The sequence below is a fragment of the Narcine bancroftii genome, chromosome 10 (genome assembly GCF_036971445.1).
Source record: "Narcine bancroftii isolate sNarBan1 chromosome 10, sNarBan1.hap1, whole genome shotgun sequence".
Taxonomy (NCBI): domain Eukaryota; kingdom Metazoa; phylum Chordata; class Chondrichthyes; order Torpediniformes; family Narcinidae; genus Narcine; species Narcine bancroftii.
In genome coordinates, this window is record NC_091478.1 from 50,187,107 (window position 1) to 50,214,322 (window position 27,216).

Below are 27,216 nucleotides of genomic sequence, written 5' to 3' on the forward strand. Positions count from 1 at the left end.
TCTCTTGGTGCCTGCCACATTGATCACCGTCAGTGGGCTGATATCACGTCAAACCGTGCATCTTGACGCCTCACAGTTCGGCGGGCAGCAACCTCCTTTGAAGAAGACTGCAGAGCCCACCTCACTGACAAAAGACAAAGGAGGAAAAACCCAACACCCAACCCCAACCAACCAATTTTCCCCTGCAACCGCTACAACCATGTCTGCCTGTCCCGCATCGGACTTGTCAACCAGAAACGAGCCTGCAGCTGACGTGGACATTTACCCCCTCCATAAATCTTCGTCCGCGAACCCAAGCCAAGCCAAGCCAAACCAGTTTGTTACTTTTGTTAAAGAACATATCTCTTTATTTTTGAATGAGAATATTAATTCTGTGGGTAATCATTTTGTAGTATGGGATGCGTTAAAAGCTTATTTTAGAGGACAGGTTATTAGTTATTCCTTGAAAGTTAAGAAACAACATATGGCAGAAATTTAATGTTGAAAAATGAGATGGCTGAATTAGAGAAAGATTTTCAGAAGGATGTGACTGAAGACAAAAAAGTTGCATTAGCAAAATTAAAATTATGCTATAATACTTTACAAACTTATCAGTTTGAGCATTTAATTAATTGATCTCAACAACATTATTATGAGTTGGGAGAAACAGCTCACAAGGTACTTGCTTGGCAATTGGAAGCTGAACAGGCATCTTGGACTAATAATGCCATTAAAAAGAATTCAATAATTACCTATAAGCCTTAATGATCAGTTTTATTCATTCTATCAAAAATTATATACTTCTGATAGGAAGCAGGATAATGGTTCTATTGAATTTTATTTATCTAAATTATGGTAACCGATATTAGATGAGAAAGATATTCAGGAATTGGAATCTCCATTTACAAATTTTGAAATCAAAGAAGCTATACAGGAAATGCCAAATGGAAAGTCCCCAGGGGGAGATGGATTTCCTGTGGAATTTTATAAATTTTTTCATGATGATGTATTTGGAGATGTGTTAAAACAAGTTACTGAAGAACAGAAGTTGCTGGAATCTTGTTCAAGTGCTTTAATAACTTTATTCCATAAAAAGATAGAGATCCATTAAAAGTGTCTTCATATAGACCTATTTCTTTATTAAATGCAGATTATAAAATTATAGCCAAAGTATTAGCTAATAAACTTGCTACATACATAAGTTGATACATACTGATCAAACAGGTTTTATTAAGAACAGAAATGCAACAGATAATATTCTTCGATTGATTACTTTGGTCAATGCATACTGAAAGCAGCCTAACGATCCTATGGTGGTTGCACTAGATGCAGAAAAGGCTTTTGATAGGATTGAATGGGATTTTTTAATTTAAGATGTTAGAAAAGTTTAAATTCGGCCCTTTTTCATTGATTGGGTTAAAGCTTTATATATGAACCCGATTGCTAGCGTGGTGACAAATGATCAGATTTGTTTACCATTTAGGTTGACTCATTCAACTCAGCAGGGCTGTCCATTGTCACCAGCCTTATTTGCATTGGCTATTGAAACATTAGCTCAGACTATTAGACAAAATGATGAAATTAGAGGGATGAAGTTTATGAATAAAGAATATAAGATTAATTTATTTGCATATGATGTATTGATATATTTGATGGAACCTGAATGGTCAATGAAGCAGTTACAAGAGTGTTTGTCAAATATAAAGTTAATTGGATAAAAGTGAAAATTTTACCAGTTAGAATAGGAGATTATTCAGAAATTAAATTTATTACAAAATTAAGGTGGACAAATAAAATTAAATATTGTTTATCAGTCATTATATCAGTTTAATTATGTGTCTATATTAAAACGGATTAAAGTAGATTTGATTAAGTGGAAAGATCTTCCATTAACTTTGATTGGTAGGGTTAATTATATTAAAATGAATCTTTTCCCCTGAATTCAATATTTATTTGTCAATACCTTGTTTACTTTCAAAAGGTTTTTTTTTCAGAATTTAAATAAGGTAGTGGGGGAGTTTTTATGGAAAGGTAAATTAGCTTGAGTGGCATTGTATAAACTTACATGGAAATGTGCATTAGGTGGACTTCAGTTACCACATTTTCAAAATTATTATGAAGTGGCCCAGTTGAAGTTTATTAGCAGGTTGATGGATCTAGATCAACCTCCTAGCTGGACTTAAGGTGGAAATGGCATGTATTTCTGAGGTCGAGGTACATGAATTTATATTTTGTTGGAACTTGAATTTGTTACAGGAATATAATATGCCGGTATTGAAACATTTGTTAAAGATCTGGATTTTTAAAAATAGGGTTTTGCGATCAAAAGATAAATGATCAATTTTAACTCCATTGTATAATAATCAGCTTATTTCTTTTTCAATATTTAATAATTATTTAAAGAGTTAGGATTTTAAAGGTATAAAGACAATACAGGATTGTTTTAAAGAGGGACCATTTCTTTCTTTTAATCAATTTAGAGAAAGATTTGATATATCTGTAAATTCTTTGTGTATTACCAACTTAGAGCCTTGGTAAAGGATAATTATGGTAGAGAGATGAATTTACCTACTTTGTCAAGATTTGAGTCTTTGATTTCCTCTGTACCAAAGAAGAGTTATATTTCAGTTACAAGATAATATAGATAAACTGGATTGGGAAAAATCTAAACTTAAATGGGAGTGATTTAGTGTTTATTTTTCGTGAAGATGATTGGCGGATATGTGTCGGGACAATGTAATCAAATTTACTAATGTAAGCCATGGAATGGTTAATTATAATTTTTTACATCAATTATATTTGACTCCAGAGAAACTGAAAAAAATATGAGTTTAATAATTCAGACTCATGTTTTAGATGTGATTCATGTATTGGAACTTTTTTTTTACATGCTGTTTGGACTTGTGTTAAAGTTCAACCATTCTGGCAAGTAATTAAAGTAGTTTTGGAAAAATTGTATAACTTTACATTACCATTAGACCCAATGATTTTCCTGTTGGGTAATTTGATTTCATTGAGGGGATTGGGTTTGGATAAAATTCAAATTGCTTTTGTATGTTTGGTGTTATCAGTAGTGTATAAATGTGTTGCAAGCACTTGGAAAGACAATACAGAGATTAATATACTATGTTGGCACAATTAATTGAAAACTTGTATTGTTATGGAAAAAATTACCTATAATTTACATGATAATTATTCCTTTTTTGTTAGTAAATGGTCTCCGTATTTGGCATATATACATTTAGATATACTTTGAATTGTTCTTAACATTTATATTTTTTTAATATTTTTGGCTGCCCTTACGGGAGCTGGCTGAAGGGGTGGGAGGGTGGGTTTGTTTTTTTTTAAATTTTATTTTATTTTTCTGGGGTTTATTGTTTTCTTGTTTCTTATCTATATATACATATATATATGTATATATATATCTTTGGCTTGGCTTCGCGGACGAAGATTTATGGAGGGGGTAAAAGTCCACGTCAGCTGCAGGCTCGTTTGTGGCTGACAAGTCCGATGCGGGACAGGCAGACATGGTTGCAGCAGCTGCAGGGGAAAAATAGTTGGTTGGGGTTGGGTGTTGGGTTTTTCCTCCTTTGCCTTTTGTCAGTGAGGTGGGCTCTGCGGTCTTCTTCAAAGGAGGTTGCTGCCCGCCAAACTGTGAGGCGCCAAGATGCACGGTTTGAGGCGATATCAGCCCACTGGCGGTGGTCAATGTGGCAGGCACCAAGAGATTTCTTTAGGCAGTCCTTGTACCTTTTCTTTGGTGCACCTCTGTCACGGTGGCCAGTGGAGAGCTCGCCATATAACACGATCTTGGGAAGGCGATGGTCCTCCATTCTGGAGACGTGACCCACCCAGCGCAGCTGGATCTTCAGCAGCATGGACTCGATGCTGTCGACCTCTGCCATCTCGAGAACTTCGACGTTAGGGATGAAAGCGCTCCAATGGATGTTGAGGATGGAGCGGAGACAACGCTGGTGGAAGCGTTCTAGGAGCCGTAGGTGATGCCGGTAGAGGACCCATGATTCGGAGCCGAACAGGAGTGTGGGTATGACAACGGCTCTGTATACGCTTATCTTTGTGAGGTTTTTCAGTTGGTTGTTTTTCCAGACTCTTTTGTGTAGTCTTCCAAAGGCACTATTTGCCTTGGCGAGTCTGTTGTCTATCTCATTGTCGATCCTTGCATCTGATGATATGGTGCAGCTGAGATAGCTGGTTGACCGTTTTGAGTTTTGTGTGCCTGATGGAGATGTGGGGGGGCTGGTAGTCATGGTGGGGAGCTGGCTGATGGAGGACCTCAGTTTTCTTCAGGCTGACTTCCAGGCCAAACACTTTGGCAGTTTCCGCAAAGCAGGACGTCAAGCGCTGAAGAGCTGGCTCTGAATGGGCAACTAACGCGGCATCGTCTGCAAAGAGTAGTTCACGGACAAGTTTCTCTTGTGTCTTGGTGTGAGCTTGCAGGCGCCTCAGATTGAAGAGACTGCCATCCGTGCGGTACCGGATGTAAACAGCGTCTTCATTGTTGGGGTCTTTGTAAAATCAAATTTTGATGATTACTGGACTGTATGTTATGTTTTTTCTATCTTTAAATAAAGTTTGGGGGAAAAAGGATAGGTTTAGAGGGATATGGGATAACTGCACATGGGTGGGCAGGACATTTTGGTTGGTGTGGGAAGGTTGGAACAACACACACATACTTTGGGCGGTATAATTTTGTTGGTGTGGGAAAGTTGGCACCCCACACACATACTTTGATTTGGACATCTGCCCCTTTCTTCCTATTCCTCAATATAATGTCTGGAAACATTGATCATCTGTTGCCTTCTTGGATGCTTCCTGACCTGTTGAATTCCTCTAGGATTTTGTATATTTCTCCGATTTCACAGAATTCAGTCTTTCCTCTTTTCATCTTATGGATTTCCATATCCCAGAATGTGGGGGGAGGGGGAAAGTCATCGAGTCATGGACTAGAACAACTTGAAAATTTGACCTTCCACACTTGGTGTCCATGTGCACCATCCACCACCCATTTTATCCTCATGCCACTCATTAACACAAGCCTTGTCAGGGATATTTTCAGTACTGTAGTTTGCTTTGTATAAAGAAATGTGCAGAGGGCTTTCCTGGGGATCCATGGTAAAACTGGAGAAACAAAAACTGCAGATGCTGAAATGGTCAACCAGTAATGAGAAGCTGGCAACAACCATGGAGAGAAATAGCCAATCCATGGTTTGCGGCTGGGACCCTTTATTGAGACTAAAATGGGATGAGAGATGGCAAGAAAAAAGTGAGTAAGGAGTGACACTGGATAGAAGAATATTGGAGAAGTGGAGAGAGAGGTGAAGGGCATGCCAATGATGAGGGGAGCGGAGATTCAGAGAAAACTGAGTATGGACCAAGTGGAAGTGAGATGGAAGCCCGATCTGACTAGAGCTGGGGGCTTAGCAAATTTTGAAAATTAATTGTTCATGTCTTAGACTTTGATGCTGTCCTGAAGGAAGTGGTGGAATTATTCCTTTACTTGACCTTCATTTGGAAGATAAATATTAAGGGAGACCATTCAAGATCTGTTCATGATGGCAACACTCCAAAATATGGTGAACAATGAGGAGGAATTAGAATTCAATTAAATATTGATGAGCTGGAGACATCTCTGATGCATGAAATTTGGAACGCCTGAATGCAAAGCTATAAAGCTGATAAGAATAACAAGAGCCAATAAAATATAATTTCCAGAGCATTGGAGCCATCATTTTAAAAAGATATGGAATGGTAATGATTCCCATTCACATAAATATTAATGTTGTTCTTGCTTGCAGTAGGTACACGGATATGTAAAATATACGCGCAAATTACAAGCATAAATTAAATCACCACGTGATTTTTAGAAAAGGAAATATGAAATGACTGTTAAATGTTGTAGATGCAGTTCATACAGACTTTGGTCCTGAAATTTTTCGGGGCTAGGACGGTACCTGGACTTTCAAGAGCTTGATTGCTTTGGGGGGGGATTGGGCTGTTGAGCCGGAAGCCAAATGCCTGCATCTTTTAGGTGCACACATTTTACAACATCAGAAATGAAATTGAAGCCGACTGAAATAATGATTTTCGTTTAATGAAGGTAAAGAGCAAAAGGATGATGCAACTTATCCGAAGGTTCAAACAATTTGATCCATAAATAGAGCTATTGTCTAATTATAACTCTCGAGAATTTAAGGAGATTTCCTTCTGACAAGATATTATAAAGGAGCATATGAATACAACGCAGATTGCATGTACGAACCAGACTGACGTTGATCGCGATAATGCACGCCCCGCCAAGAGGTCCTGTCTATGCCATTTACTACACTGCCCTGGCGGCATTCGCTATTCCAGGTGAAACGTTACAACGATATTTTGTTTCTTCTGGCGATGTTTTTCCTCGAAAGTTGGCTGACTGGCGCCTCGGTTGACGAATTAAATGAATTGTTATTGTTCCTATATTGACCCCACCGGTTTACTTTCACATGGTGCCTTCCAGTCAGGCAAATTGAAGCAAGGCAAGTAGCACTGTCTACCAGATCCTGTCTTGGTCCTAAAAAAAATCAAGGTGACGAGAGAGAGCAGAAATTGGGTATTGCTCTAATCAACGTTTATTATTAAATTATATTGAAATCGTTGCAATTTTAACCTTTATGTTTTTAATCATAATATCTCACTCCTCGACCTCGGTCTTCAATTTCTGCTTTAACCCTAATGGATGCGAGACACCCGCGTTCTTCCTGATTGGAATTGTGGATTGTGCAAAACAAAAAGCAGAGGGAGGGAAAGAAACGAGGGAAACAAATCATGGAATATTGAGGAAAATATCGAAAACCTGGACGGACGAACATGGTCAGTCAAAAGGTTTCAGGACGCAACCTCGATAAAGGGTCGACCCGAAAAGTTGACTCTCCATTCAGAGCCGTAAACGCACAGACTGCAAAGGAAACGGGAACCAAGATATGAAGGTTCATATATTTATTTCATCCTCCCAGAACTGCGCGTATTTTACAAAATCAAAGATTGTGTTATTAATTGACGTTTTTTTCTGATTGATGATATGGCTGGCCCGCGCTCCAGGGTCTCCCTGCCTTGACCCCGGGCCATAAAGGTCAAGTCCCCTCTCCTTCCCGCTCATTTTCCGAGCCTGGAACCGCGCCAGCATTCTCTTTCTCAATAAAGCCGATAGTTCCCCTCAGTCTTCTGTCTGCTTCATTATTGGAGCTACCGATAGCGCACAACAATTCATTGATCAAGATTTTGAACTCTCTGGTTATGGAGATATTGCTGCCCCGAAAGGCTGAAAGTAGACCCCCAAATCCTAGGTGCATCGGTACTCTTCGAGCAGTAGGTGAACTGTTTTAATAATTTTCTCGAAGCCGCAGCGGAGGTGGTCGACTCGGACTAAAAGAAGCTCAAGATCCTTCAAGGACGAGTCGACCAGAAGGCCTACTTGACCATCCTAGGCTGCACTATAAACCCAAGGTGAACTCAGTTTCCTCCCGTTACTTGCTGGCGTCCCGGAAACAACAGCCTGGTGAGTCTGCCGAAGAGTTCGTCTGGTCTCTGGTCACACTAGGAAAAGACTGTATGGGGGATTTCACGGCCCGGCATGATATGGCTGAACCAGTGCATGGAAGAGCTGATCAGAGATGCCTGTGTGTCAAGGTTGAGGTCGGACTACATCCAGCAAAGACTCCTCGAGGAGGACCCACTACCTCTCAGAAAGACTATCAAACTGGTCAGAACTCTGGACTCGGCACAGCGCCAAGCTGTGTCGATTGTAGGCATAAGCGGACCAACTGTGTATGTTCCACCACGAGGGCCATCAGCCTGGGACTCAGTGTTGGGCATCAGCGACCTGACCACGGCTGCAATCTTCAAGATGCAACTTCTGTGGGCAGGCCATGCACACGAGGCGCCTCTGCCCCGTGAAAGGAGCGACATGCTCGGGCTGTGGAAAGAGGGGCCACTATCAAAGGGTCTGCAGGTCCCGATCGCAGCCAGCGAGCAGAGCGGCATGCATCCCGGAAGAGCTTCCGGGACTGATGGCATGCGCAGTGAGGGGAGCACCATCTTACTGGCCACCGCTCCCAACCTCGGCACCTTGCCCTACCATTCTAGTGACATCACTTCCGTCAGCCACAACTCCATTTCTGGCTTTTTCTTCATCCAATGTTGTGTGGTCAACATGGAGGATGCCATCTTGGGTGGGTCTCCCCACCGACGACGACGATGAAGGAACGTGGCTCCTCACTTCAGTGACACTGAACCAAGCCAGACCTCACCCGATCTCGAACTCAATGTTGGAGATTGAGGTGAATGGGCATAAAACTAACTTGTCTTTTTGATAGCGGCAGTATGGAAAGCTTTGTACACCCTGATGTGGTCCGACCCATGACTGGAATGGTTTCAATGGCAGCTAGGGACCAACAGACAAGTATCCGGGGGTATTGTGTATCGTCGTTGACGGTGGGGGGTGGGGGGGGGGAAATGTTATAATGACTTTGTGTAATTAATCATGCCCTGTCTCGATGCCCCGGTCTTCCTAGGCCTTGACTTTCAGAGTCGGTTTAGGAGTGTGACGATGGCGTTTGGAGGCCCCCAGCCACCATTGTCCATTCGCAGCCCATAGCATTCAGGTGTCCATCCCCGACTGCATACCCAGCCTCAGTTACTGTCCTGTGGCTCCGGCACCCAATCTCCAACACCATCCAACGATATTGGCACTCAGTCCCTGACTACGACCTGTGGCCTCACCACCTTAAGGGTGTTTCCTCTGTCTCTGTTCATGAACCTCACCCCATCACCACCAAATGTCAGCGCTATAGTTTGGAGGGTATACAATTTATCCAGGCTAAGGTCCAGCGACTCCTGGTGGAGGGGATCATAGCCCCTCGTGCCATCTCCGGGAGAGCACAGGACCTCGTAGTCAGAGGGCAGACAAGCCCTGGATGGTAATTGACTATAGTCAAACTGCTTCACCCAACTGGATGTGTACCCACTCCCCCGTATAGCCGACTTGGTCAATAAGGTCGCCAAATACAGAATTTTTTCAACTATTGACCTCAAATCGGCTTACCACCAACTCCCCCTCCGTCTGAGCGAATGAATCTATACCAGATTCGAAGCCGACGGGAAACTCTTCCATTTCCTGCGGGTGCCCTTCGGCATTACTAAAGGCGTTTCTGCTTTCCAGAGAGTAATGGACCAGATGGTGGAGGAACACAGGCTGATGGCAACATTCCCCTACCTCGACAATGTCACCATCTGCGGCCATGATCAGCAGGACCACGACGCAAACCTCGCCAAGTTCTTGCGTATAGCCAAGTTACTTAACTTGACGTACAATAAGGACAAGTGCGTGTTCAACACAGAGCACCTGGCCCTTTTTGAATGTGTCGTGGCACATGGTGTCATTGCTCCCAACCCTGACAGCATGCAACCACTTCTGGCGCTCCCTGTCCCGAACACCCTGAAGGCACTGAAAAAATGCCTAGGGCTGTTCTCATATTACATGCATTGGGTGCCCAACTACGCCAATAAGGCCCATCCCCTAATTCCACTGTCAGCGGAGGCCCAAGTTGCTTTTAATCAGATCCTTGGGGACATTGCTAAGGCCACGATGGATGTAGTGGTTGAGTCCGTCCCCTTCCAGGTGGTAAGTGATGCCTCCGACTTCGCACTGGCTGCCACATTATACCAGGCAGGCAGGCCAGTAGCATTTTTTCCTGCACCCTCCACGGCCCCGAACTCCGGCACTCCTCTGTGGAGAAGGAGGCGCAAGTGATCGTTGAGGCAGTGTGCCACTGGCAGCACTACTTAGCCGATAAAAGATTTACCCTGTTGACTGATCAGAGGGCAGTGACCTTCATGTTCAGTGCTAAACAACGGGGTAAAATCTAAAATGACAAGATTCTGAGGTGGAGGATTGAGCTGTAAGCTCAACGATCCCCTGGTCCTCCTATCCTGAGGGATGAGCACCAGTGCACATCTCAACAATCTCCAGGTCCTGCCAGCCGAGAGTTACGAGGTTATACGACTTTATCAGGTCAAGGAACCTCCCGTACTCTGTTGAGGATGTCCACGACCAGACGCTGCCAAATCTGCACTGAGTGTAAGCCTCAGTTCTACTAGCCAGAAAAGGCACACCTCATCAAGTCCACTCACCCTTTCAAACAACTCAGTGTCGATTTCAAGGGCCCCCTCATGACCACAAATAGGAACGCCTACTTCCTGACGGTGGTGGATGAGTTTTCTAGGTTCCCCTTTGCAATTCCCTGCCCGGATATGACCTCAGTGATGGTCATCAAGGCCCTGAGCAGTATCTTCACTCTGTTTTTTTTATAAATTTTATATTTCTTACACTGTGAACCATATCAACCAAAATATATACAAATGTTTCTCATTAAATATACACAGTGGTATTTCCCCCCTTTTTTTACCCCCTTCAAAACCAATAAATATTCAATATATACAATACCATAAAACAACATCTTCACACAAGGGAAAAACAAACAAGAAAAATGTGTCAGCTACTTTTACACAATAAAGCAAATCGTTTTGTCTTCTTATCATTTTAGGGGATGGAGGTCCAAGGCAAGCTCTCTCTGTTGTGTTCCATGTATGGTTCCCAAATTTGTTCTTTATTTTTTTCATTGTTATTTTTCCCATGGAATACATTTATTCATTTCCATGTACCATTGCTGTATACTCATGCTCTCTTCCATTTTCCAAGTTGACATATTTTTTTTGCTCCTGCTAAGGCTATCATAATGAATCTTTTTGCACTTTATCCATTTTGAGGACTAATTCTTTACTTATGTTATTTAAAAGAAAAATTTTTTGGTATGTTGTTTTTTGTGATTTTATTTAATACTTGATTTAGTTCTTCCCAAAACGTATTCACGTTTGTACATGCTCAAATTAAATGTATTGTTGTTCCAATTTCATTTTTTACAGCAAAAACACATATTTGATATTGTTGGATCCCATTCTTTTAATTTTTGAGGAGTGATATATAACCTGTGTAACCAATTATACTGTAACATTCGTAACCTTGTGTTTATTGTATTCTTAATAGTTCCAGAATGTAACTTTTCCCATGTTTCATTCTTTATCTCTATGTTTAAGTCCTTTTCCCACTTTTGTTTGGGTTTATAGCTTATTTCATCATTTTCTTTACCTTGCAGCTTCATGTACATATTTGTTATAAATCTTTTAATTATAATTCTATCTGTAATCACATATTCAAAGCTGTTTCCTTCTGGTAATCTCAATCTGTTTCCCAATTTATCCTTTAAATAAGCTTTCAGTTGATGGTATGCAAACATTGTACCATGAGTTATTCCATATTTGTCCTTCAACTGTTTGAATGTTAATAAATTATTTACCAAAAAACAATTTTTTATTCTCTTGATTCCTTTTCTCTCCCATTCTCTAAAGGAAAGGTTATCTATTGTAAAATCTATTGTAAGTGGATTTTGCATCAATAACATTTGGTAATTCATTTTTTTCCTTTCTACTTGAATCTTCTTCCATATATTAAGTAAATGATGCAATACTGGTAAGTTATATTGCACCATCTTTTCATCCCACTTATAAAGTATATGTTCCAGTACCTTCTCTCCTATTTTATCTAGTTCTATCTTAGTCCAGTCTAGTTTTTCTCTCGTCTGGTAAAAATCTGATAAATGGCTTAATAGTGTGGCTCGGTAATAATTTCTGAAGTTTGGTAACTGCAAACCACCTTAGGTATACCTCTCTGTTAATTTATCTAGCGCTACCCTCAGTTTCCACCCTTTTCACAAGAATTTCCTTATTATTCTTTTTAGTTCAACAAAGAATTTCTCTGTTCAGGGAATTGGTAACATTTGAAATAAGTATTGTTTCCTTGGGAACACATTCATTTTAATACAGTTCACCCTCCCTATCAACATTTGTGGTAATTCTTTCCAATGTTCTAAGTCTTTCTGTAATTTCTTTATTAATGGAGATAATTTAGTTTGTACAAGTGGCTTAAGTTATTGTCTAACCTGATACCTTGGTATCAGATTGCTTGTGGTTGCAATTTAAATGGTAATTCCTTTTTAAGTTCTGTATAATCCGCATTACTCACTGGCATCACTTCACTTTTATTTGCATTGACCTTATACCCCGATATTTCTCCATATTCCTTCAATTTCTTATGTAATTCTTTTATTGATATCTCTGCTTCTGTTAGGTATACTATGATGTCATCTGCAAATAAACTGATTTTATACTCCTCCTTTATTTTTATCCCTTTTTATTTTATTTTCTATTCTTATCTGCTCTGCCAATGGTTCTATTGCTAAGGATAACAATGTGGGGAATAATGGACACCCCTGCCTAGTTGATTTACTTAATTTGAATTGGTTCAATACATATCCATTTACTACTATCTTTTCCAACAGTCAACGGCTTTAATCCAGTTAATATATTTTTCTGGCAGATTGTACTTCTGTAATACTTCAAATAAGTAGTTCCACTCTACCCTTTCAAAGGCTTTTTCTGCGTCTAAGGCAACAGCCACCACTGGTTTTTTACTTCCTTGAGCTCATGAATTAAATTAATAAATTTACAGACATTGTCTGCTGTTCGTCTTTTCTTGATAAATCCAGTTTGATCTTGTTTTACTATTTTTGGTACATAGTTGGCCGCTCTGTTTGCTAATAATTTCGCTCTCATCTTATAATCTGAGTTAAGTAGGGATATTGGTCTATATGATGCTGGTGTTAATGGATCCTTCCCTGTCTTTGTTATTACTGTAATTATTGCTGTCATACACATGTCTGGTAAGTTTTGCGTTTCTTCTACCTGATTCATTACTTCCAGGAGAGGAGGAATTAATAACTCTTTAAATGTTTTATAAAAATCTATTGGAAATCCATCCTCTCCTGGTGTTTTATTGTTTGACAGCTTTTTTAATATATCCTGTACTTCCTCTATTTCAAATAGTTTTATCTGTTTTGATCCTCTACTTGCAATTTCAGCAGTTCAATTTTAGCTAAAAAAACTTTTCTATCATCTTTCCCCTCATTCTCAGTTTGGTATAATTGTTCATAACATTCCTTAAAGTTTTCATTAATCTCTGTTGGGTTATATGTGATTTGTTTGTCCTTTTTCCTTGATGCCAATACAGTTCTTTTAGCTTGTTCTATTTTAAGTTCCCAGGCCAATATTTTATGTGTTTTTTCTCCCAATTCGTAATACTTTTGCTTTGTTTTCATTATGTTCTTCTCCACCTCGTATGTTTGTAATGTTTCATATTTTATTTTGATGTCCGCCAATTCTCTCTTTTTCTTTATATCGTCTATTTTCACTAGTTTCTTTTCTATACTTGCTATCTCCCTTTCCAGCTGCTCTATTTCCCGATTGTGTTCCTTTTGCATCTTAGTTACATTAACTTATTATCTGTCCTCTAATGAAAGTTTTAATTGCATCCCATAGTATAAATTTATCTTTAACCAATTCTGTGCTTATTTCAAAATATGTTTTCATTTGGCGTTCAATAAACTCTCTAAATTCCTGCCTTTTAAGTAGCATGGGGTTTAACCTCCATCCATATGTTCTTGGTGGGATGTCCTCCTGTTCTATTGCTAATAGCAGGGGTGAATGATCTGAAAGTAGCCTAGCTTTATATTCAGTGTTTCTGACTCTCCCTTGAATATGAGCCGACAACAAAAACATATCAATCCTCGAGTATGTTTTACGTGACTCTTCCCATACCTTCACTCTGTTCAGGTACCCCGACTACATTCATAGTGACCGGGGGACCTCATTCATGAGTGAGGAGCTGTTTCAGTACTTCCTGACCAGAGGCATAGCCACCAGCAGGACCACCAGCTATAACCCCAGAGGTAAGGCCAGGTGGAAAGGGAGAACAGCACCATCTGGAAGGCAATGCTGCTGGCCCTGAGGTCCAAAAACTTACCAGTGTCTTGCTGGCAGGACATGTTGCCTGAAGCCCGGTCACAACTGAACAAGGCATTGGTGAGATTGTACTTGGAGCACTAGGTGTAGTTTTGGCCACCCAGCTCTTGGAAGGATGTCATTAAGTTGGGAAGTGTACTGAAAAGACTCACCAGTATGTTAGCAGGATTGGCAGGCTTGAATGGCAAGGAGAGGTTGGGTAGGCTGTGACTTTTCTCCCTGTGCAGTCGGAGGCCAAGAGGGAAACAACAAACTAAGTGCTGGGACAACTTGGCGGGAAGAATAGCAAAGTGGAAGAAATGTTTCCGGCCAGAGCCTTCCATCAGCCTTTCAAACCAAACCATAAACAATTCTTTTTGTCCCACTGATTAACCTCAATCGCTGAGTTCCTCCATCAAGTTGTTTGCTGCCCCAGATCCCAGCACCTGGGGATGAGAAGATTAATGGATGAGAAACATTTGATGGCTTTGGGGCCTATACTTGCTGCAGTCCAGAAGAATGAGGAGGAACTCCTCATCTCATGAAAACTCACTGAATATTGAAAGGGCTGGATGGAGTGGATGTGGAGATGTCTGCAGTTGTGGCAGAGTCTTGAACCAAAGGGCACAGTCTCAAAATAAGAGGACATCCCTTCAGAACAGAGTGAGAAATTTCTCAACCAGACACTGGTGAATCTTTGGAATTCACTGCCACTGATGGCTTTGGTAACTGGGTAGAGTGGAGGGTGATATGTTTTGGATTAGTAACACTTTCAAGGTCCATGGGGAGAAGGCAGAGAATGGGAGTGAAGATTATTATAACAGTGGAGCAGACTCAAGGGACCAACTGACCTAATTCTGATCCAATCTCTTATAGTCTTATTAACATGTCTTGCTATTATTGTTTAAGGGCTCTGATGAGGCTTCTAATTCAGGTGCTTCCTACAAAAGAAGCAGTTAGAATGGCAAAAATTGCTATTATTTTTCATTCATTTTGTTTTGTTATAACAGATATGAGTAACTGTTATGTACCAGACAGCATCAATAGAAATTAGCCAAGACCGTGTTATATTTTGTACCTGTAATATTTTTTATTATTAATTATTGTATGAGCCCAGAGGACACATAAACCCAGCAGCAATAGATATTCACCAAGACAAATGGTTACTTAAGCAAAGATTACTTTTAATTATCTTTAAACATGAAAACAGAACTTTAACTTATCGCTAGTTACTTAACTAACCTAACTTAACCCCCTTCTAATTTTAAGCGCACGTGTAAGTAATGTGTGTGTGTAGGTTAAGAAAATCCAATCTCATTTCTTATTCCTCCAAGTTCACTGGTTGCAGGCAAACTTGTACTGTGCACAGAATGTAACATATATAAAGTTTATCAGGCTTTGGTGCTTGAAAGGTAAATGGTTACCTCTCAGGTAAGTTCTTGTCAGTTTTCAGAGAGAGATTTGTTATTCCAGGACATCCACAACTGATCTACTTTCATCAGCCACTTCAGTGACTTGCTGAAGAAAATTGCCCCATCAGGGTTTTCCAGATGATAACCTCTTTCTTTCAGGTCACCACAGAGTTCCTTCTTGTTTCTTTTATTCCAAGTGAAACATTAGCCAGCCAATCCCCTCCTCTTGCATGAACCACAAGGGCTTTAACCAGGCTGAACAAAGAACTTACAACCCATTTTTCACAAGTTTGCCAACTTGTCCTTTTCCAGTCCCAGTTGCTGTTGCTGGCTGTAAATTGTAGAACTGATCCCTCTCGCTCTCTCTCTCTCTCTCTCAGAGAAAAAGCCTGTTTGACTCTCTGCTTGCCAAGCCACAAGACCCTCTTAGAACAGCTCCAGACAATCTGCGGCTCTGACAAGATCTTTCATCTGTTGACTTTTTGTAAACAACATCCATTAGTGAAGTCTCTTGGACACTCTGCAAAGCTCTTGCGAAGGCTGTGGGGCTGAAATGTCTAGCATTAGCGGAGCTCCAATATTTCAAATATGATCTGTTTTAAAGTGTCTGTATGTAACTTACAGTAACAAACCTTTCCCAATTTATATCCCAAAAACATATCTATATACTCTGTCACAATTAACAATAATATAACATTTTATCTAATTTATCTAAACTTACCTACTTAACCCCGAGTTAAGCACGAATATTCGTGTGTGTGTGTGTGTTTTTGTAATGCCCCAAGCCACAACAGCTCAGGCATGATTCTGGAAAGGCAGTTCAAATTTCAGTCTCAGAAAATCCAATGTTGACATATAGGCTTTAAAATGATGCAAATAAGTAGTTACGGAGTAGGTGGAAGAGATCAGGCAACTGACTGTTGTAAACTCACAACATCCTTGTCAAACTGCTTCCAAAAAAATGTCATTTTCAGGTGAGTGACAATCAAAACTCCCCTTCTCTCTCAAAGCTTCTAGAAGCCTTTCGTGGATCAGCCAAAATCCAGTATTTCTTCTGCTTCCAGAACCCTATCTTGACCTTCACAATGGTCACAATCCAACTGCAGAATTCCTCTGCTTCCAGAACCCTTTCGTGGATCAGCCGTTCAAAGTGAACTTCCCTTTGGGTCATGGTGTGGCATATTCATTCTGCTATAACACAAAGAAATTAGACAAATTATCTATTATCACATGAGACCACTTCAGGACAGTATCACTTTCAATAGTTCCTTGCTCCTGTGCTTTCTCCTTAAAGTAGCCTCAATCAAACTGAGTTTCTTTAATATGATCTCTGCACCTGTGTTCCAGGGCATCCTCTCTCTTCAGAAGTATCCAATTTTGGTACATGCTGTCCCAATCCTGTCAACTGACCGTGAGTCTCCAAAGCCTGCAGGGCTTGCAGTTTGATTGTTCTCTTAAAGAGACAGTCTCTCTCAAATGAAACTTAACTGAAAATGGGAACATGTAATACTTACACAAACCATATTATTTAATCTGGTCACCCAGCTATGAGAAGGATATCAGTAGGTTGGAATGGGTGCAGAGGAGATTTGCCAGGATGTTGCTGGGACTGGAGGGATTCAGTTAATGAGAGAGGTTGGATTGGCGGGGTATTTACTCTGTGCAGAGGAGACCTTGGAGGTGATAAGATCATAAAAGGCATGGGAAAAGTGAATGCACACAGTTGTGTGCACAGAGAAGCAGGGCAAATTTTTAAATTTAGAAAGGAAAAGTTTAATAGGAAAGTGGGGGATAATGAGATCACTCAATCAACTGCATCTGGAAAGAGCTACCAGTGGAAACAATAGAAGTGGAATGTTCAAAATACATTTGAACACATACACATCTGCTTTGGAAGAGTTTAGATCAGTGGTTTTCAAACCTTTCCTTTCCACTCACATACACCTTAAGTAATCCCTAGGCCACCCTTGCTCTGTATTAGTAAGGGATTACTTAAGGTGGTATGTGAGTGGAAAGAGAAGGTTGAGAATCACTGCTCTAGACCCAATTGTTTCTGAAATATTTTGTTTGAGAAAAATTGTCATTGGCCCATTTCCTTTGGAGTTATGAAACCATGCACATAACGAGTCAATGAGAGACGATTAAAACAGTGGTTTTCAAACTTTTTCTTTCCACCCACATATCGCCTTAACTCTCTTTGGCTTGGCTTCGCGGACGAAGATTTATGGAGGGGGTAAATGTCCACGTCAGTTGCAGGCTCGTTTGTGGCTGACAAGTCCAATGCAGGACAGGCAGACACAGTTGCAGCGGTTGCAGGGGAAAATTGGTTGGTTGGGGTTGGGTGTTGGGTTTTTCCTCCTTTGCCTTTTGTCAGTGAGGTGGGCTCTGTGGTCTTCTTCAAAGGAGGTTGCTTCCCGCCGAACTGTGAGGCACCAAGATGCACGGTTTGAGGCGATATCAGCCCACTGGCGGAGGTCAATGTGGCAGGCACCAAGAGATTTCTTTAGGCAGTCCTTGTACCTTTTCGTTGGTGCACCTCTGTCATGGTGGCCAGTGGAGAGCTCGCCATATAACACGATCTTGGGAAGGCGATGGTCCTCCATTCTGGAGGACCATGCCTTACTAATCACAGAGCACCTATGGCATAGGGAATACTTAAAGTGGTATGTGAGTGGAAAGAAAAAGGTTGCGAACCACTGGTTTAAAAGGATATAGGCCAAATGCAGGTCAATGGGACTGGCCCAGAATATCCACTTCGATGACGCTGGTGAGTTGGGCCAAAATACCATGACTAATCTGTTAAATATCTCGATAATACCACCAATCTAAGGAAAATACGAACGAATTTCTTGACCAATTATTTATCCCTTTGCTTCCACGTGGAAAGAATGTTAAATCGCCATTAATTGATATTTGTTGAATGATAAATCGCATTAGCCCACACATTTTCTAACACGTTCTCATCCATGAATGGATTGCTGGCATTCCCTGACAACCGTCCTCAAATCTGACAGTAAATACAGGCTGTTAACGCAACAAATCGACGCTGCTGGTGCATTGGAACCCAACAATGCTGTCAAACTATGCAAATATCTGATAATCATATCTAGTCGATAACATTCCACCTCTTTTTCTGTCCTTAGTTAATTTAATGGCGATTACGATCCTTTCCAGGGGAAGGTGTGGCCTCTCAGGATGTATAACCAAGTATTTGGTGTCGATGGCGGTGACGGATCTATTAGTCATTATCACCGCCGTTTTGCTGAACCGGATTCCTGGCATTTATTTCCCAGGCAGCTTCTTGTCTATTACGCCCGTGTGCAGCCTCTCCACCGCTTTGATTCATGCCTCCAGGGACAGCTCCGTCTGGTTGACGGTCGCTTTCACTTTTGATCGATTTGTAGTCATTTGTTGCCAGAAACTGAAAATTAAGTATTGCACCGAGAAGACAGCGGCTGCGATTATAGGAACAGTCTGTGTAGTGGGCTCTTTGAAAAGCGTGCCCTGGTACTTTATACACGAGCCCATGTTTGTGATTAATAAAGTTCCCTGGTATTGCAGACTGAAGGAGATCCGTTATACTTCTCCTCTGTGGAGAGCATTTGACTGGTTCGATCGTATTTTAACCCCCTGCACCCCGTTCGTTCTCGTCCTCCTGCTGAATGCGCTGACAGTGAGATACATACTCTCGGCCAGCAAAGCGCGCAGGAGGCTCCGGGTGCAGAACCACGCAGAGAAACAAAGTGATCCCGAGATGGAGAACCGGAGGAAGTCCGTTGTTTTGCTTTTTGCCATCTCAGGCAGTTTCATCCTATTGTGGATGACATACCTTGTGCACTTCTGTTACGATCAATTAACGAACGATGATCAAGTAGTTGGCTTCAGCGATCCTAAGTTTATATTGCAAGAAAGTGCAAATATGCTTCAATTATTGAATTCTTGCACCAATACTTTTATTTACGCGGTAACTCAGAAAAACTTCAGAAACGAATTAAAGGAGGCGATTAAATACCCGCTTAATATATTACATAAAATATCCAAGACATGAAAGATTGAATCCAAGTTATTAAATTTTGACTTCGAGCGGTTCCCCGCATTTCAGAAAGATTGTCACAGTTCTATGTATCATGAATTTCATATATTTGTCTTTTTTTTGGTTTGACAAATAAAACTTTCTGCAACCTAACCCATTGACTGCTCTGTTTGGAATTATACTTCCAGAAATGGGAAGAGTTCCCACCTTCACACATCGAATTGTAGATTTTTCTAAATTGTTGGCGAGAAGAGCGATCTTATTTAAATGGAATGATTCTCGTCCGCCTACTTTGACTAAGTGACTCTCTCAAATGATGTCATGTTTAAGTTTAGAGAAAGTTCGGAGTCATATAACAGATACCTGTTAAATCTGAAGAGACTTGGCGACCTTTTATAAATTACTTCCACAGGACTGAGTTAGTATAATTAATTTCTCTTCCGGACTATATTTAATTTTACATCCTTTCTCTATGTTGATGACAATTAATTTTTTTATTAATAAATGAGGTTTTTTTTAAGATTTCAGTTTGAAGAGATGAGAACATCTTCGTTAATTGTGGTGTAATGCAATGTGTTGTATCATATGATGTTTTAATAATTATATTTTTTCCTTCTCATGTATCGTTTACCTATAATATAACTAAAAAAAAGATCGAAAAAGACAAATAACACTTCCACGGTGAAATATAATCGAAGCACCTGTGGAAAGAGGGTTGTTTTCAGAAGCTAAAGAAAAACAAAGCACGGGAGGAACTTGTAGCATATGTGGGGGTGTGGGGGGGGGGGTGGTGGAGGAGAAAGAACGTTTTAGAGTTCCCGGACCACTGAGAGTGGAGAGGGACTGCGGCCAGTGTAAAGGAGGAGAGGTGAGGCAAGGGTCAGTGGCTGACAACTGAGGAAAGGTGAGGGGTAACTTTCCAGAGAGCCGGGGTAGGTGAGGGGTGGAATCAGAGGAGAGAAAACAAGGAGATGGAACAGACTAGAGAAAGCGAAATTTCAGGTGAAAATAGATGGGATGATAAGTTATTGTGAAAAGTCTACAGTCCTGGAATCTAAAAAGGAATTAGGGTGGTTATTGGAAACCATGAAGGAGGTAGACACTAAAAGGAGCCGGTGGGCGAAGTGTATGGGCTGTGGGGTAAGAGGTGAAAGTGGTCGATGGGCGCTGAACGAGTTATAGGAAAAGGAATCAAAATGGGGAAAGGAGACATGGACACGAAGCAGAAAGCGGGGGGTGAAAAAGGCTGATCTCAAATCAGAATATTCAAGGTTCATACCATTGGGTTGAGACTACTTCGTTCGAATAAAGTGATTTTCTTTGAGTCTACTGTGGTTACGAAGCCCCTCACGGGTTAGGACATTGAGGAAATCATGTTGCAGCTTCATAAAATGTTGTGAATGATGCACTGAGATCATTCGTTGCCTTTCTTGTCGCCTCCTTACAAGGAAGGGTGAAGAGGCTTTGGAGAGGATACAGGAGAGATTGATCAGGATGCGATATGGAGTTGAGGCAATGAGGTTTTTTTAAAATTTAGACAAACTGCACGGTAACAGGCTGTTTCGGCCCTCGTCCAATTTACACGGAATCAACCTACATTTCGAACGGTGGGAGAAAACCCCGGGAAAACCCGCGCAGACACGGCGAGAAGGTACAAACCCCTTACAGACTGCGCGGGATTGGAACCCCGCTCCGGTCCCGAACGCTGGCGCTGCGCTTACCGCTCGGCCAACCGTGAACAGGGAATACTGGGGAGAGGCTGGACAAAGTACATTTGTTGTCTCTAAAGCGTGAGGGGCTGAAAGGATCTACGAGATATTTATCAAATTAGGAGATGCAGAGAGAGAGAGTAGACGGTCAGAAATTTAAAAGTGACACTTTCTTGAGGACATGCATGAAAATGCGGGGCGAGGTTGCACTGGCTGAGATGCGTAAAGTTATTTTTTTACACGCAAGAATGTTTGGGGCCCGGAACGAGTTGGGAGCAGAAACGTTGCAGTGTTGAAGGCGTTTCTGGATGGACACCAGAAAGTGCAGGCGATAGGAGGGTACGCAGCGTGGGCAAAGCACCAGAGAGTTCGTACACATTGACACAATGCAGATAAATGTCCTGTTCCTACGCTGTACGTAGGTGAGTGGCAATGTCACGGGTCTGGGTACTCGGGGGGGGGGGGGGGGGGGGGATGTATTTTCCGAACTGAGTGCAGGTGAGAGAAGGAATGCCTGGTGTAGTGGAATCCAAAAATGGGTCAATGCTGTGGTAGGAGGGGGTGGGAGACGTAATAGACTCCTCTGTCCGAAATACGCTCTGATTGTGACATCCTACAGCAATGGAATAAGAACAAAACGTGAGACAAATTGATGGTTTGGCAGAAAGAGCGAAATCTGAACACTGACAGAATGACAAGAGTTGAAGATTTCAAAACTGATTTGAATTTCAGTTTACGCATGTAGACCAAGCGGTGAAGAATGGACACTTGTCTTCGTCTGTCAGGCAATGAGTAAAGGAGATGAGACATGACATTACAGCAGGAGAAAGAGTTGTAAGGCCTCATTTGTAATAATATTGCAGTTCTGGTCATCTTTCCACAAGAAAAATCTCATTAAAATGGAAAGAGATCCACGAGGATGCTAACAGTGTGGAAGTCAGTAGCGCTGAAATGAAATTAGACAGCAGAATAGAACACAAACACAGCAAACTAGCACTTTAAAGCTGTAGATCATTATTTAAATAATAATCAATTCGAATACAGGAAGTGAGTAAGGTTAATCAGGAGACATTAAGTCTCACTCCAAAGATGCAGAGATTTAATTCTATATTTACACAATTTCAAATGGGTAAAGGGGTAGAAGCGACCCCTGTCTTTGCATTACATCATTTTATCATTTAACAAAAAATATATTTCCATCTTGAACAGCCTCAAACACCTGTTTTCTGGTGTTTATCTTACACAAAATGGTATGAGTTTTTGTCTAGTAAATAATCAACATTACCTTGAAGGATACAATTTTAATGATGTTTATGCCAGCTTTATTTCTCACTAATTATCAACATAGGTGCACCCCAAGGATGCGTGCTTAGCCCACTCATTATACACCCATGACTGTGTGGCCAGGCACAATTCCAATGCTATCGACAAATTTACCACTGACACCTCAGTTATTGGCAGAATCACAAACTGCAATGAGGAAGCGTACAAGAGGGAGATAGATTGAGTGGTGTAATGACAACATGTGCTCAACGATAGCAAAACCAAGGATTTCATTATGGTCTTCAGAAGGATGTTGGGGGAACACGACCCGGTCCTTATTGACATTTCAGTAGTGAACTTCAAATTCCTGGGTGTCAACATCTCCGAGAATCTGTCCTGGAGACTCAATGTTGATGCAATCACAAAGAAGGCTCGCCAGCAGCTATAATTTGTGAGGTGTCTGAGGAGATTCGGTATGTCACCGAAAACTCTCGTAAACTTCTACAGGTGTACCGTGGAGAGCAATCTGGCTGGTTGCACCACTCCAAACAACTCTCAGGACAAGAATAAATTCCAGAGGGTTGTTAACTCGGCCTGCGACATCACAGGCACCAGACTTCACTCCATCGAGGACATCTGTATGAGGGATGGAGACTCCTCAGAGTCTTTAAAAAGCAGCCTCTATCGTCAAAGACCCCCACCACCCTGGCCATTCCCTCTTCACTCTGCTACCATTGGGAAAAGGTACAGGAGCCTAAAGATGAGCACTCAGGACAGCTTCTTCCCCGCTGTCATCAGATTCCTGAATAATCAATAATCAAAGACGCTGCCTTACTTTTCGTGCACTATTATTGTTATTTTCTAATTGTAGTAATGTAGTAAGATGGTTATAATATGATGCTGCTGTAAAACATGCCTGTTCATGACAATAAATCCTGATTCTGATTATATACTTCGAAGTCACCTCTCATCCAACATCATTTCAAATAAAAACCCCTGGCTCTGTTAACCTTGCCTGATAAAATATGTTTTCCAATCCAATCAACACACTGGAAAATCTCCTCTGCACCAACTTTAACACAGCTACTTCCTTCCTGTAATTAGACGACCAGAACTGAACACAATTCTCCAAGTGTAGTCTTACCATAGCTTTCTAGGTTTGCAACAATACCTCAGAGTTCTTGAACCCAACACCCCGACTAATGAAGGTCAACACGCCATATGCCTTCTTAACCTGAAGAAACCTTCAGGGATCTATGTTCCTCTGTTCCACAAGAATCCTACTATTAACCATGTACTCTGCCTTCAAGATGACCTTTCAAGTGCCTCGCTTCACACTTTTCCAAATTGAACTCCATCTGCCACTTCTCCATCCAGCTCTGCCTCCTGTCTAAACCCTGCTATAAACTGTGACACTATCCACAGTACCACCAACATTTGTACCATCTTCAAATACACTGATTCACCCTTCCACTTCTTCTTCCAAGTCATTTCAGCAGATCTCATTGAAGGGGTCCGAATTCAGCACTTCCTCTTTCATCATTTCAACATGCTCCAGTGCATGAACGTTTCGTGAAATTTGTTGTTTTGCAGCAGTATTACAGTGAAAATATTGCTACAAATATTTCAAAAATAAATAAATAGTGCAAGAAAATAGAAATATGATGACAGAGGGGAAGAAGCTGTCCTTGTGCACCTATGGAGGTGCTCACCTTTAGGCTCCTGTACCTCTTTCCTGGTGGTAGCAGAGTGAAGAGGGCATGGTGGGGGTCCTTAAGGATAGAGGCTGATTTCTTCAGATACTGCCTTTGTAGTCATCCTTGATTGGTAGAAGACTGGTGCTCATGATGTCACTGGCCAAGTTAACAACTCTTGGGAGTTTTTTCCTGTTCTGTGAAGTGGCATCTCCATACCAGACAGGGATCCAAACAGACAGTATACTCTCCATGTTAGACATAAATAAATTTTCAAGAGCTTTTGGTGACCAAATCTCCTTAAACACCTCATGAAGGATAGCCACTGGTGAGCCTTCTTCATGATTGCATCGACATGGAGGCCCCAGGACAGATCCTCAGAGATGCTGACACCTGGGAATTTGAAGTTCTTCACCTTTTCTATTGATGACTCTTCAATGAGGACTGGTTCGTGTTCTCCTGATTATCTGTTGAAGTCCACAGTTGGTTTTGCTAACATTGAGTGAAAGGTTGTGTTTGTGACACCACTCACCGAGCTGATCTATTTCCCTCCTGTACATTTTTTCATTGCCATCTGTGATTCTGCTGACAACCGTGGTGTCATTTGCAAATTTGTAGACATTTGTTGCCTAGCCACTCAGTTGTGGATGTAGAGGGAGTAAACTGTGGGCTAAGCATGCATCCTTGAGGTGTACCTGTGTTGATCATCAGTGAGGAGACCTTAGTCTGCTTTTCATTGACCTCATAATCACCAAGGTCTCAGTCCCTTGTGAACACTAGAGCAGAGCAAATTATTCATTTAGGATCTGCCCTGTCTCTTCTCTACAATCAGTCCTACCCTTAATCATTTGTTTATACTTCACAAACATGTAGGATGTCTTCAGCATTTTCTTGATCCGCCTTGCCAATGTCTTCACATGACACCTAGCTCCCCAAAGTTCTTTTGTTATGTTCCTTCCTGGAAACTTTTGTAAGCTCTTCGAGACTATTACTTACCAAAGCTCTTGTAGGCTTCCTTCTTCCTCCCAACTTGTCATCCCCTCTCTCTTGTCAACTATGACGTCTTTACCCCACAATCTTTTCCCTGTCTCAGCAGGACACACCAGTCTAGATCTCAACACATGTGGTCCCTGGACATCCTCCATTGTTCAGCTGATGCTAATCACATCTATTCCCACTTTACTCTCCCGTTCTTACCTAATCTCATGGAAATTAGTCCTTTTTTCAATTAAATATTTTCTCATGTTGTCCATTCTTGTGCTTGTCCATAGCTATGCTGATGGTCATGGAGTTGTGGTCACTACCTCCAAAATGCTCCTCAATCAAGTGGTCTGTCACCTCACCACATCCATTGCTCAGTACTAGATCCATAAAGGCCACTCTACTGGTTGGCTTGTCCAGATACTATGTTGGCAATCCTTCTTTGTGAAATCAAGCAAATTCTGCCCCATCTGAAACTTTTGAATTAAGGAAATGTCAGTCAGCAGTTGAAATCTCCCTTTCCAAAATCTGCCTCCTTTCCTGTTCCTTGGAGTCTCAGTGGTTACTTGGATGCCTATAAAATACTTAAAATAGAGTTATCACTCCCTTTCTATTTCTAAGTTTCAGTGGACAATCCCTCCAGTTCCCACCCCCCCCCCCCTTCAGTAGATGCTATGATCAGCAATGCCATTCCCCCCACTTTTACCTCCCTCCCTATCAGTTTTGAAACAGCTAAACTCTGGAAATTGCATCAGCCAATCCTGTCCATGAATCATCAAAGTTTCTGTAATGGCCACAGCATCATAATTCCATGTCCAGATCCATGATCTAAGTTCATCTGTCACTTTTCTGACATGGATGTTGTCCACATGGACTTCATTAAGGCCTTTGACAAGATCCCACAAGGGAGCTAGGTCAAGAAGCTTCAGTCACTCAGGTATTCAGGATGAGTGAGGAACTTGGATAAAACATTAGCTTTGCAGGAGAAGCCATAGAGTAGCAGTAGGTGATTGTCTCTTTACCTGGAGGCCTGTGGTAGTGATGTACCTCAGGGATCAGTGCTGAGACCATTGTTATTTGACATCCATATCAACAATCTGGATGAGAATGTGCTAAATTGGATTCCAGATAACAAAAAGATTAGAGGTATAGTGGTCAGTGAAGAATACATTCAAAGCTCGGAGTGAGTTCTGAACCAGCTACAAAATGCATGGTACAGTGGAAGGTGGAATTTAATGCATACAAGTGTGAGGTATTTCACTTTAGGAGGATAACCAAAGAAAGACATGCATGCTAAATGGTAGGGCCCTGTGGAATGCTATGGAACAGAGAAATCTGGGAATACAGATACATAATTCTCTTAGAGTCATGTCATGGGTAGGTTGAGTCACAAGGGAGCCTTTACAAATCAAACTATTAAATATGAGAGTTGGGATGTTGGGATATTATGCTGAAATTGTATAAGAAATTGGTGAGGCCAAATTTGGTGCATTATGTGCAGTTTTGGTCACATAATTGGAAAGATATCTATAAAGAATGAATAAGTGCAGGGAAGATGTAAAAGGATATTGCTGGGACTTGAGGAGCAGAGTTACAGGGAAGCATTAAACAGATCAAGACTTTTTTCCTGGAGCATCAGAGATTGAGGGGAGATTTGACAGAGGTCTACTAAATTATGAGTGGGATAGACAGAGTAAATACAAGTAGCTTTTCTTTCCACTAAGGTTTGGTAATACAAGTAGAGGATGTGGGGCAAGGGTGAAATGTTTAAATGGAACATTAGGTGGAACTTCTTCAGGCAGAGAGTGTAGACAGTGTCCAACGAGCTGCCAACTGAAGTGGATAATGATGATGTTGACATTTAAGAAATGTTTTTACAGATACATGTGTGTGGGTGGGGTGGGAGGGGATGGAGGAGTATGATCTGGGTTCAGGTCAATGGGACTAGGCAGAATATTATGGCAGAATTTGATGGGCCAAAGTATTTATATCTGTGCGGTAGTGTTCCAAAGTTCTCTGGAATCACATATTCTGTGAATGGTGCTCTATAACAACTGTATATAATGCTAGAGATAACCTGTTGATCTGTTCGCAGAAGAATCCTTCTCGCTATACTGGATATTTAGTGACAAATAAACTAAGAAAACATTGCATTCCCGTCTGATCTGTGGGGATTTCTATGCAATGCTGCTGCC

At 41.3% G+C, this 27,216-nt stretch overlaps 1 protein-coding gene and 1 long non-coding RNA gene across 2 annotated transcripts in view; one reads left to right on the forward strand and one right to left on the reverse strand.

Annotated features, from left to right (window-relative positions):
- Positions 1-15,092: 15,092 nt before the first annotated feature.
- LOC138744564 (uncharacterized) overlaps positions 15,093-27,216 on the reverse strand; it is a 37,240-nt gene continuing 25,116 nt past the window's right edge. Inside the window, exon 2 of the long non-coding RNA XR_011345626.1 lies at positions 15,093-16,532. This is a non-coding gene — a long non-coding RNA (uncharacterized lncRNA). The remainder of the gene's footprint in view (positions 16,533-27,216) is intronic.
- On the forward strand, positions 16,572-19,389 carry LOC138744060 (probable G-protein coupled receptor 139). The gene is made up of 2 exons (XM_069899553.1): positions 16,572-16,752; positions 18,485-19,389. The coding sequence occupies exons 1-2, from the start codon at positions 16,572-16,574 to the stop codon at positions 19,387-19,389; spliced, it is 1,086 nt and encodes a 361-aa protein (XP_069755654.1).